The sequence below is a fragment of the Drosophila sechellia genome, chromosome 3R (genome assembly GCF_004382195.2).
Source record: "Drosophila sechellia strain sech25 chromosome 3R, ASM438219v1, whole genome shotgun sequence".
In the NCBI taxonomy this organism is placed as follows: domain Eukaryota; kingdom Metazoa; phylum Arthropoda; class Insecta; order Diptera; family Drosophilidae; genus Drosophila; species Drosophila sechellia.
The window spans coordinates 16,241,165-16,253,190 of NC_045952.1; the positions used below are offsets into that span (position 1 = coordinate 16,241,165).

At 44.1% G+C, this 12,026-nt stretch overlaps 2 protein-coding genes across 2 annotated transcripts; both read right to left on the bottom strand.

Moving 5' to 3' along the window:
* Positions 1-6,813: 6,813 nt before the first annotated feature.
* Positions 6,814-7,224, bottom strand: LOC6606705. Its single transcript, XM_002031468.2, has one exon. The coding sequence runs from the start codon at positions 7,156-7,158 to the stop codon at positions 6,895-6,897; it is 264 nt and encodes an 87-aa protein (XP_002031504.1). The 5' UTR covers positions 7,159-7,224; the 3' UTR covers positions 6,814-6,894.
* A 1,662-nt stretch (positions 7,225-8,886) lies between these two features.
* On the bottom strand, positions 8,887-9,469 carry LOC6606706 (uncharacterized protein F12A10.7). The gene has a single exon (XM_002031469.2). The coding sequence runs from the start codon at positions 9,416-9,418 to the stop codon at positions 9,086-9,088; it is 333 nt and encodes a 110-aa protein (XP_002031505.1). The 5' UTR covers positions 9,419-9,469; the 3' UTR covers positions 8,887-9,085.
* Between the last annotated feature and the right edge of the window lie 2,557 nt (positions 9,470-12,026).

The window sequence follows — 12,026 nt, forward strand, 5'->3', positions numbered from 1 at the left end:
TTATATATATATAACTTATTATAGATCCAGTTACTTTATTCGTTTTTATCGCTTTGCTATTTAAAAATAAATAAGCCAATATTTATAGCGGCTCTTTATGGCCCTACAGAAATCAATAAATGGCTAATAGACTTGTTATTATATGAATTTTATGTGATTAAATGTGATATACTCAGCTATTGAAAAGTTGCCATTAAAAAGTCTATCAAGAAGCACGTGTTGCATAGAATATTTTTAAAATTGGCATCGATTTCAGATAACGCGATTCATATAATGTGGAAAGCAGTGGCACTCGATACTGACCCCAATGTCGCGCAACGAAAACGCATCGTATTATTAACGCTCAATATACCCGGGGACTGCCCCTAGATGAAAGTTTACCAGCCGTCGTGGCCAAGTGAAGCCCACTGACTGTCGTAATATAATTATAATAATTTCCCTTGGCTAATTGGATCAGTGCCTGGGCTCCTCGACTTGTACTTTGCTGACTTTGTTTACGTGTCTGGTGGAAACGTGGGGTTGGGGAAGTGCCAAAACATGAAATCATAACGATAATTGAATTCATTCTTAACGAGGACACCTCGCGCAACCTGATATGTCCATTTGGCGACTGTTACTTCTTGGCTTTTATTTGGAATTAGCATTTAACTACCGCCCATTTGCACGCAACTAACTTCTGGAGAGTGAAAACTTAAAGGCAATCGCTGGATGCCACGCAACACTGTTGCCACTTCGTTTTTCATCCAAAACGGGTGGTTGGGGAAATGGAAAATATTGGAAAAGTGTCGCTGGCTGCAAAGCCAAGAGTTGCAGGCCAGTCCAAAGGGCCAAATTGTGGCCACCGCACTTTGCACTTCACCGCCCCCTCACCCCTCTTGACAAAGAAATGTGTGATTGGGAGTGGGTGGGCGCAAGGCGTAACGGGCCACGGAGTCTGGCGCCCTCTGTCGGTGCTTATCAAGGGGGTTGGGAAGGCCAGAGCGAAGTGCAAACGTACAATTGGATGATGAACGATACGCCACCCCGAGTTTGAATTTGCACTCGAATAAGAGAGAGAGAGAGAGCCACCTCCAATTGGATTCGGTTTCACTCAGTCGCTAGAGTTTCGTCAAGTTTTTCTTGCTCTTTCGCAGGCCACGCCCCCTTTGCAAGCATATAGCAATCTCACTCTGACCAAGAGCTCCATCTCTCTCGGCTCCACTGCCATATCATTAACTGTATCGGAATTTCGCTCGTTTGCCTTTTTTTCTGCCCCATAAAGGCGGCTGAAAAGGAACAAAAAGCATTTGGCTGGCTGGCTTTTTATTAACACCGCTAGATGTCTCTCTCTGGCAGCCCCGTTTAGGGTCTAATTCAATTGGCAGCGTCTCTCTTTCTCGGGCCATATGACTTATGTGTGTGGGGTCTCTGTGGCGATGATCTCCCGATCCCCCGAACATCCTGATGTCTCCTCTTCTTTGAACCTAATCCTGTGCTCCTCGCCACCTCTTGTTAGTGTTCCTCGCACTCGCATCCATGTTGGGGGTAACCCAGCCCCAACCCTAATCCTCAATCCACTGGTTACATGGACTTCTGCGGAGTTCGCGCAGTCAGCCGGCACCTCCAACCCCTGTGGGTTAAATACTGACAACCCCATTTGAGCGCCTTTTTGCACTCGCTGCCACAGAAGTCCCAGTTTCCCTCCCTCCCGCCATCCGTCTCTTTCCCTTCCTGGTTGGCCATTTTTTGTGCTCCTCTTCTGCTTTGGACAGTTCATTGAAAGAGGGTGGTCCTCGGGGGAAAGGTGGGGAGTGGAAAGTGGAAAGTGGGCCCAGCTGGGCGGAAAAAGCTGTACGTGGAACTACTGTTGGCCAGATTAGAATGTGTTCCGTTCCTGTGGTGCAAATAATATAATACATAAAAAGATGGCCATTTAATAGCCCCAAATCCTTTTTAGTATTAAACTTTAATAGAAAGTGAAATCATCTTTCATCTTTAAATAATAAAAAATATTTTTATTATAAACTAAATAATTTGAATTTACAATAAGACGATTGCAGTTTATTTTTAAAACATTTTTGGACTTTACTCCTCAATTCATAAGTATGTAGGTAAGAGAAAATATATAATTTATTTCAGGCTTATTTTATGCCGTGTCTGAGTTATTATTATAAAATAGATAAAAAGACAATTTATATAAAGATATAAATTGTTTTTGAAATGAAATGTAAATAACTTATGGTTGCGCCCATCATTAATTTCAGTTTTATGCAACATTGTGCTTTGCAGCTCAGTTTGCCATATGTGGATGCACTGCAGCTCAGTTTGCCATATGTGGATGCACTGCAGTACTCCGATGCACGGAGCTTTGTGTTCCAAGGACTTTGGATGGCTCTTAAGCATATGCATGGCCAGGGATATATGTTCTCGATCCAACATGGATCAGCTCCCATTCCCGGACATAGCGAAAGCTGTGGAGCAGCCACTCGCAGTGTGTACTCCCTTTTTCGTCACCCCCTCCTGAAATAGCAAAACCAACTGGCATATAATTTACATTGTTGCTTGTTTCCTGCTTTCCAGCCACCCCCCTCCCACCCACAACAACCGGCCAACTTTTACATTGATAAATTTTTAGTAATTCCTCTTCTCTCTGGCGGTTTTGCTCTTCCATTTTTTTGCCTTTTGTCTTCCGTTGCTGGCAAGGACTTTATGAATAAGTGCTAAAATGCCAGAGACCAGGACCGCAATGGACCGGGCCATGTCATGCTGGTTAAACTGACGAACACGCGCCCGCCTCCCTTCCCACGCCCACTGCTGCCACGCCCCCTAAGTCGTACCATCCATTCAGTTGGTCTGCAAAAAAAAAGTTCCCTCCGCTGGCTGTTGTTTTTAGCCCGATGATTCATTGTGAAAGTGGAGCTGGTCGTGGCTGGAAAATGCTGAAATTGTATTCTGTTGCTCGGAGTCGCGTACACAAATGTGAAATTCGCCAGCCAAAAAAAAAACAACGAAATTCAACAGCAACTAAAACTTTTGTTGTTACCAACTTTGTCATCCCAATATGCTTGATGAGCATTCATCACCGCGTGATGGATCTATTTCAGTGTAAAATCGGTGGAGGGAGTGATTCAGTTGCGGAAAAAACAAATGATAAACTTTTGGAGGGACATACCATTTAAATATATAAAGAATCATTTTGGATACTAGCATTTGGGGGAACAAATAAACAGCTTCGTTTATATTTAATATTTATTCTAATATTATAAAAAACATCTTAAAAAAGAGAAAAGATATAGGTTTTGATTCTTTATATGTTTTCGTTGACTAGACCCTTATTTCTTAAATATATACGATTTTTTATTCCTTGCGTGGTTGTGTAAAGTATCTGCACTTATTTAGTCTGTGTTTGTCCATCCGAAATAGCATTTAGGACGAAACCATTCCATGGAAGCCCCTTTGACATGCGAGCCACAAAGCTGTTAAAGGTTCGCTTGGCCACAAAAAGCCAAAGTAGGTGTACTGAATCGAATGGAGTGGAAGTGGGCGATGGAGGGTGGTCGGTGGTGGTTGGGGAATGTGGCAGGGCCCATGTGTTTGTGCTCCACTCGAAATGTATTTCGAGAGCGCATGTCAAGGGTCAGCCACTGCTCACATGTGTCAGTTGCTGTCGAAGTATCTGTATCTGTAACTGTGTATGTGTCCGTGTGCACGTAATTACATGCGAACCTCCCCCTTTTGGGGTTTTTTAGTATGAGCTACTATAATATACGCTCCGCCTTGTTTATGGGTGTCTGTCCAGGCCGAAGCCATGAATTAAACATTCGCCATAAAAGCCTTTAGCTGCCGAACTGAAACATGTCACAAATCATTAGCACTTATTCAAATGCGACGAAGGGAGGCGGCGTCCCTCGAATACACAAAAACACAAGAAAATCGGCCAACTGTATGCAAAAGATTAATGCAAAATATTCAAATGGAATATGTACATATCTTGTGACCCCGGCCAAGTTTGCCTAATTGCGTGAGACAGCCAAAGGTCAGAGGCGGCAGCGTTAACAATAAGAGATCACTGGACCAGATGCCCAAAAATTCTTGGCGATGCATCACCAGCATCCCAGGTAGCCGATTGAACTCGAGTTCGAGTGTCCAGCGATGGACTTAACCTCTGCCGAAGGCAGAAGCAAGCTCGAGTCCCTATGGTAGCAACCCCCGTAAGATCGCTGGACATTGTCCAGTGTCTATACAAATTTTCTGCTCGATTTTCTTAAAATTTTACAGCATATTATGGCAGCGCCAAAAGGGTTCCGCTTGTCCACTACGATTACCTGGGTTTTTCGCCCATCTATCCACAGTGTTTTTGGGGTTGATTTTGGGTCGATTTTATACGCATTTCGATTTTAATTCCATCTTCGGCGTTTTTGCATACGGCCCAAGACGCTCAGGGATTTATAGCCACGGCTGCATCGTGGGAATCGGACAGTGGTCAGCCAGACCGGGGACATTGGCCAGATCAGCTGTGTGTCCTTTGGCAGGACTCCTTGATGCCGGGCAATAATCCGATTTTAATGAAGCGCAACGTTGCGGTCGTGATCGCATTTTCTCGGTTTCGGTCAGCCGAAAGAAAAACGCAATTTTGGATTAGGATTCTTGAAGGGAACAACTTGAAAATATCTTTCTTTTTGGAACTCCGAAAATTCATTATAAAAATCCTCTGAAAAATGCTTATTATAACAAAATTTAAACATTTTACAGAGTTGGTTTTCTTTGGTAGTTGTCAGTTATATGTATTATCAAGTGAGAGATCGGTAAACACGATATCATTTATTTCAAATCGATTTAACCCCTTGTCGGAATCATTGCGGAAGTGGCATCCGATGTATCGCACCAATCCATCCATTCAAATGTGAAACATTTAACAGCCTTATCCCCAAACCCAAACTTTCTCGCGGCCCTATGCGGGTCTTCACGATCCGACTCCTTCTGCAGTCCCATCAAACCGATAATTGAGCAGTCAAACCGAAGTGAACCCATGCCAAAAAAAACCAAAGTAAAAAGAAGACTCTCCTCCAAGTTTGAAATGTTTTTGTCCGAACTGCAGCAGCCCGCAACAATGGCAACTCATTTCACTCGGGTTACGGCGGTGATGAATGATCTCATCAGCGAGGTGTCGACCAGAGCCACAATGATTGGCCCCAGGTTTTTATATTTTCTACTGCGGAACAGCTCCCAGAATAGCCTCCGAAGTACAGAGAATCGTTTGTGGCCAAGTGTAAAATTTGAAATTTAATAATTAACAATTGTTTTTTAATTTCCCAGCGGCAAATCAGCGGCACTGCGATCTAAGCTGGCTGCCTAAATTACTTTCCCCCTTTTTGCCGGCTGTCAATCGGTCTGGCCGAGATCTCTTTGTTAGCACCATGATTAATGATGCAAAATTATGAATTCCCTTGTTCTGGGGCGACGGACTGACTGGTCCGCCAGTTGTAAGTAGTTTTGTAAATCGGTTAAAGAAAAATGACTTCATTAAATTCATTAGCGCCCATGTGTGAAATTCGTTCAATTGGTTTCCGATGGATGGTTTCCTTTGTGGCAACCCGATGTGGATGGAGTCTTAAACGTGGGGCACCACATCACTCCTATTGTGGCTCCATTTAAAGAAGGCGAATTAAACCCGACTAATGAATGACACCCTATATGTACGTATCTCTTACCCACCGATTTTGGTCTAGCCGCAAACGAAATTTGGCAGACTATTCCTCGATGCCGAGAGCTATTTGTTCGGCCTGGGAAAATCAATGGGAGTGAGGTGGCAGTCGCGAGTCCGGAGAAGGAAAAGGAAAAGCCAAGATAATCAAGCCGAGCTGCAGTCAAATGTGCCACATAGATGGATGGATTTGCCAGTTTGGCTGGCTCGACTCATGTGAGTCTCGGCCCGCGACTCTGGCTATAAGTCATCGGCATTGATAGCCATCAATCGCCGACCGCTTTCCACGCTTGCCAAGACCACAAAGCTTCCCAAAGTGGCGCGAAATCTAAGTACAATTAGTCGGGGGCTGAGTGTGGAGCTGGCCAAAGCTGGAGCTAACGCTGCATCTGAATCCCAAGACTTGCCTCCGGGACTGGGCTATGGAAATCCATCCACCAGCTCGGGTTCGTTCGTTACCGACTATTACTCCAACGCATTTTCCAAGCTTGGCTATTTTTCTTGGCGGCGGCTGCCCCGGCAACCGCAGCGCTCCTCTGTCCACCAATTTGGCTTGTGGTCAGTCGCTTTGTCAGTTGGCAGAGCCAAAAGTCTGGGGCCTCATTCGCTGGCTAAGACGATGGCTCGTTGAACCTTTTTAACCGTTGCTTGGTCAAGAGTTGTTAACCATATTAAAGTGTTCAATGATTAATTACACGCGTCCAAGATTAATTGAAATCAATCAAAGCTGAAGTTAACTAATGGCAACACGTTTGTAATCCCCCAGCGCAAGTCCATTCTCCGTCTGTTTCTGTATCTTTTTCTGGTGTCTGGTAACTGGAATGTCGGTACCCTGGACTCGTACTCCTACTCCAACCCATAGTACCATCTCGCTGAAGAAGCCCCACGCTCATAGTAATTTTATTGGCCACATTTTTCGGTTACTCGGGCTCGGATTCCCAAGTTCTACCGTTGAGGATTCCCATGCTTAATTACAATTAGGGATTTTGTGGGCCATACGCATTACTTGATGGATGTTTAGTTTGGAAAAAGTAAGAGTCAAATTTGTTTGGAACTGGGAATCTGGCATTTATAGAGACAACTCAAGATCATAAAATATCATCAAAAAACGCCATATAATAGTCTACTCATTTCGAGGCTGTGATGGTAATTGAAATCACAAGGAAAACCATTCAGTAATCATTTATTTGCAGCATGCTCTAGCTAAAGGATTAGATCCTGAAGTAACCGTAGTACGGGTATTTGTAGTACGTAGGAATACCATTATGATAGGGATAACCATAGATAAAGCGTTGCACTTGGCCACGAATGGTGGGCCGACTGAACAATATATTACGCTTGGGACGCAATCGAGGATTCACTGTGGCTCCGACATTGTTCCTTCCTGGCGATGAGCTAGTTTTTGATTGTTCCTTGGCGGAAACCAGGCTGAGGGCCAGGACCGATAACAGGACGAATACAAATACGAAACGCATGTCCACTTTTGATATGGGAACTTGCGAAAGCTTAAATCTCTCGCTTGAACTGATACACAGCGAGATCTTCAAAGGGTTTTTATAGTCTATGATATAATGAGATTCAAGAAATATCTAAGCAAGCTACTGTAGCCAATTGGTTAACCTATCGTAAATGATTTAGTGCTGGTAACAAAACTACATTTCATTTGGTTAACAAAATAATATTACTTTTTCCAACCGAGTAAATGGTACCTGAAATGGTAAGCCATACAGTCACGTTAATTTTATATTTAATCATCCATAACATTGCGCCAACACTTCCTAATTTAAATCAGGAGCCCAAAATGATACCTAAAGCCCAAAAGGTGTGTCGTCCCAATTAAAATGAAAATATCCCTTTTTTAATTATGAGGTTACTCGGCTCGGAAGTTGTATCAATTGCCTGGCAGTCGACTAAGTTATGGATTATGCCCTCGGGGCAAAGGAAGGGGACTGAGGGACTTCCCTCAGATCGCTTACAGAGTTACACACGTGACACTAACGGGAGGAAGTAACTTTAACCATCGAGCGGAAGCAGTCAAAGGACATGCTAAACCGCTTCCCCCGACAAACCCCCACACACACACACATGTGGTTAATTATAATTACGCAATTTTAATATCAAAACAAGCCAGCCAAGAGAGGAGGAGGGGAAGCATGTCCAAGTCCTGTTCGGATCCGTGGAGGGTTGTTGCTTTGCTTTTGGCTTGGTCGCGTTGAAAAGGCGAAAAGTGATGAATGAAATGCGATGATTTCCAGCTACCGAGCAACCCCCAACAGACAGGTTGAGTTGGCCACCTCACACTTCCGAACACCTCCCACCACCCACCTCCGCCCACTTCCAGCTTTGATTGAGCATATCCGGTGGGATTAGAACGAGGGGTTGGCCCAGGTTTGCTGTCAGTTGCGGCTCGTCCAGCCAACCGAGAGTTATTAGCTTTTATGATATTGATAGAGGCCGATGTCTATTGACAATTAAACAATGACAGCACCACCCAGACCCACTCCACTCCACTCCTATGCTACTGTCCTGAATCCTCGATTCGAGGGCGTACTATGTTTTGGGGTAAGTCATCGAGTTGGGCGTTTTGTTTGCGCGAACCCCTCGAACCTTCGATAAGAATCTTTTGGTGGTTTTGGCCGCAAATTGATATGCACAAGTGAGCGGAGGATAATTTCCGTGGCTTTCATGTTGATTAGAAGGGGATTAGTACATTATTGCGATGGTCCAATAAAACTTTATGTGGCGTTTAACGCATATGCTGCAAATTTGATTAGCTGACTGCTAAATGTCTAATTGTTAACTTGATTAATGGCTGCAGCTTTGCAGAAAAGTTGACAGTGCAAAAAAAAAAAAAGTAAAAGTCTGATGACATCCCTTAAATATTTACATAATTCTTTTGCACTGGGCTACTCGAAGTTGCGACTGCAGAACAAAGAACCATCGCATCTAGGCAGACAGACAGAGATTGGCCCAGAGGTCCAGCTAATAAAATCCAAATGATAATTATGACATTCGTACGTGATAATTGCCGCAAACCCCGACAAACTCCCACACAAGCCACCTAATCTGGAGAGGAGGAGCTCCAAAGTGCCCGAAAAGAAAGCAAACAGATCGTGACAGCTCGTGGAACATAAACAAACACACCCTCCTGGACTTATAATTAGCATGGCTGAGGAGCAAGACCTGGCGAACGAACTAATAAATAAATGGAGATTTTCTGTTATTTATTTTTAAAATATTCCCCAGTCCCCCGCTTCGAACACGTCGTCGTTTTGGGTCACACACATTCATTTGCTCGAGGTCAAGTTGCCAGATAATTTGGGACTCTGCAGATCCCGAAACGCACACAACTTTCATTTTCAGTCTTAGTTTACTGGTATAACAAAATTAGTAGTAGTAGATTTAACCAAAGAAAGGACCTCCGAAGCCGCCGCCATAGAAGGGTCTTCCGTAACCTCCATAGAAGGGACGGCCGTAGCCACCATAGAAGGGTCGTCCATAACCAAAGCCTCCAAGTCCTCCGTAGCCGCCGTATCCACCGAAAGGTCCTCCAAATCCGCCAAAGGGACCACCAAAGCCGAGCTGCCGCTTAGCACGCACCTCGGACTCCACAGCCTGGCCAATATCCTTTTCCACCGACGACAGATCGTTGGATTGATTGATGGACTCCTCCAGGGACAAGACAAGGCTAAAAGCCAGGCAAACAATAAGTCCGAACAAAATCGCGGAACGCATTTTCACTTTCGATACGGAAACAACCAATGGCGATGATATTTTAGGGTTAACTGACTTAGCCGGCACTTGAGATCAGCTTTTATAGTCGACTTGGAACGCAGAATCTAGCATTTATCGTATTTATATTAATGAGATTCAAGAACAATCTAAACAAAATACGAAGTCCAAATATGGAACCCGTTCTACCCAGGTGACTAAATACGAAAGGTAGAAGATAGAGATTCCCACCGGCTTTTGCGGTTTTCTTTTGTGCATTTGACAAAATATTCCCAAATTCGATGACGAAAGCAAACAAATCTATAAACAGGTTCACGCGAACATCTCGTGAATTTCCGATCAAACCCAATTAATGCAAAGTTGTATTCAATATTTTTTTAAAGAATTAACCAGATTCGAAGGGGATTCCTTTCATTGGAAAGTACGAATTGCGACTAAGAGATTTATAATTTTAAGGTGGTTAGGTAGGCTTATAACGTTTGTATCTAGCGCAATGTGATGCTAAGTTTATAGAGTTTGGCTAGTCATTCAAGAAACTAGTTTTCGGCCATAATGTGAGGTGTGAATAGTTAGTCATTCCGCCGTTTGTAAACATATATTGTTTTTCGGGCAAAACCTCAGACATGCGGAAGCCAGAATGTAGAATCATCTCGATTCTTAAGTATGTAAACAACAACAGGGCGGCACTTTTTTATTGACTGGAAATACCCCAGTGTGGTCACACGATCGGGGTTCGGTGATCAGTGATCAGTGATCGATGATCAGCTCTTAGTACAAGCATATAAAATTACCAGGGCATAAAGCTCCAGCAGACAGTCTGATTTGCTTTGATCTCTTACTCCTCGGGATCTGTCTGTCTTCATGTCTGATGTGTCCCCGTTTGCATTGCCATAAATCAGTTTGTCTGCCAAGGGGAAGCGTCGATCGATCTACTCGGTATCAGTATCGTTCCCATTGTCCGCCTCCCAGTTCCAGCCCCATTCTGATTTTGATTTCGATTCGGATTCCCATTCCCTACATCTACAGCTACAGAAACACATCCACATGTGCTGCCCAGACATTGTCATCGCATTTGCTCTTCGATTCTCGATCTGTGCCGATCTGTGTGTAGTTGTCATGTGATTTAAGGGTTCCGTAAATCACGCTTCTTGTCTAATTTTGTCTCGCCCGAGATTCCCGGCATACTTGCCAACTCAATGGAATTATTTCTTCGTGTCAAGTGCGCCCAAGAGTGCCACCTCACCCCCCACCCAAAAAAAAGGAAGTTTTTGCACATGATCGCGCCACTTCGATCGCTGGCAGCTGCACATTTGCAACTGTATCTGCAACTGAATCTGCATCTGCATCTTCAATTCGATCTCAGACCGATGCTGCATCTGTATCTGTATCTGAGTCTGCCATTTCATGTTAACTCACTTGCAACGTCTGCCGTTTGGGGATCCTCAATCGAGCATAACATTCGCAGACCTCATTGAGTTGTCTCCGCCACTTACGAAAAAGGCTTTGCCACAGAGTATCTGGAGTTGTCTGGGCCAAAAGTCGAAGACAACTTGTCAATTTGCATGCCAAAACTAGTTTGCCAAATGGCAGTGAGTTGCAGTTTAGGGTTGGGTTTGGCAAGGCAAGTCTCAATTAGGCCCAACCTGAACTCCATAATTAATTTACATATAATTGCCACAATCGGAAGTCCACATCAAATGGCATAAAGCTGTCCCCCCGCCGGCGAGCTGTAAATTTGTGATTATTGCTGGGCACCGGGAAGTATATAGACCATGCATACATATATGGCCGAACCAAAATGGTAAGCGCCACCTGACACGCCCTCGTCATTTGGCAGATAATTGTGTGTTCGGATTGCTGTCCATTTGGCTGACAGGTGGAATGGTCTTCGAAACAGAAACCATTTGGCGTGTCATCAAAACAATGGCCGTGGCAATCACCACGCAATGAAGTTGCCGCCCCACCGACTTCTTCTAATTTGGGAATGTCACCAGGGATTTGACTGACGTCCAATATGATTTAACTAACTTTTATGACACCAATTATCGTGTTGGACTTGCTGGGCCACTCGATTTGGACAGGTGATGTCAGCGAAACTGGTAACTGGACTTCGAGCGGAAAGAATTCTCACTGCCGTCACCCATTTTCGCCTTTCTCTGCCGAACAATATGAAGTATTTAAATGTATCTTTCGCCAAGAGATTTATGAATATTCAAGGTATTGGAAATGGGAAAAATTTGCACATTTCGATACGCAAATAAACATTTGAGTTTCCTTTGTCCGGCCAAGTTTAATTTCGGGTTTTTCCCTGGGATTATGGGGTAGATTTTCGCACTCGCATTCGCTCGCTCCAGTTTGCACAAAAGATCTGTCCCAATCGTGATCGTGACGTGGGTCCCTCAAGCAGCTGGATATCTCGAGATCGGTGGTTGCATTCTGGATATACATTTTCTCAGCTTTGTCTTGGGTGCGTCGAGGTTCTGGGTGAAAATTTACCTAAGATTTCCGTTGGTTGCATGTGAATATTTGATGATCGGTTTTGCTGTATGCAAAACATGTTTGCAAATTTGTTAAGTGTTATTTTTTTTCCAGGCGTGCCCGCTGGGGTGGC

What these genes read in the sequence shown, in the direction of transcription:
- LOC6606706 (XM_002031469.2), bottom strand. Translation starts at nt 9,418, where the DNA reads ATGCGTTCCGCGATTTTGTTCGGACTTATTGTTTGCCTGGCTTTTAGC.
- LOC6606705 (XM_002031468.2), bottom strand. Translation starts at nt 7,158, where the DNA reads ATGCGTTTCGTATTTGTATTCGTCCTGTTATCGGTCCTGGCCCTCAGC.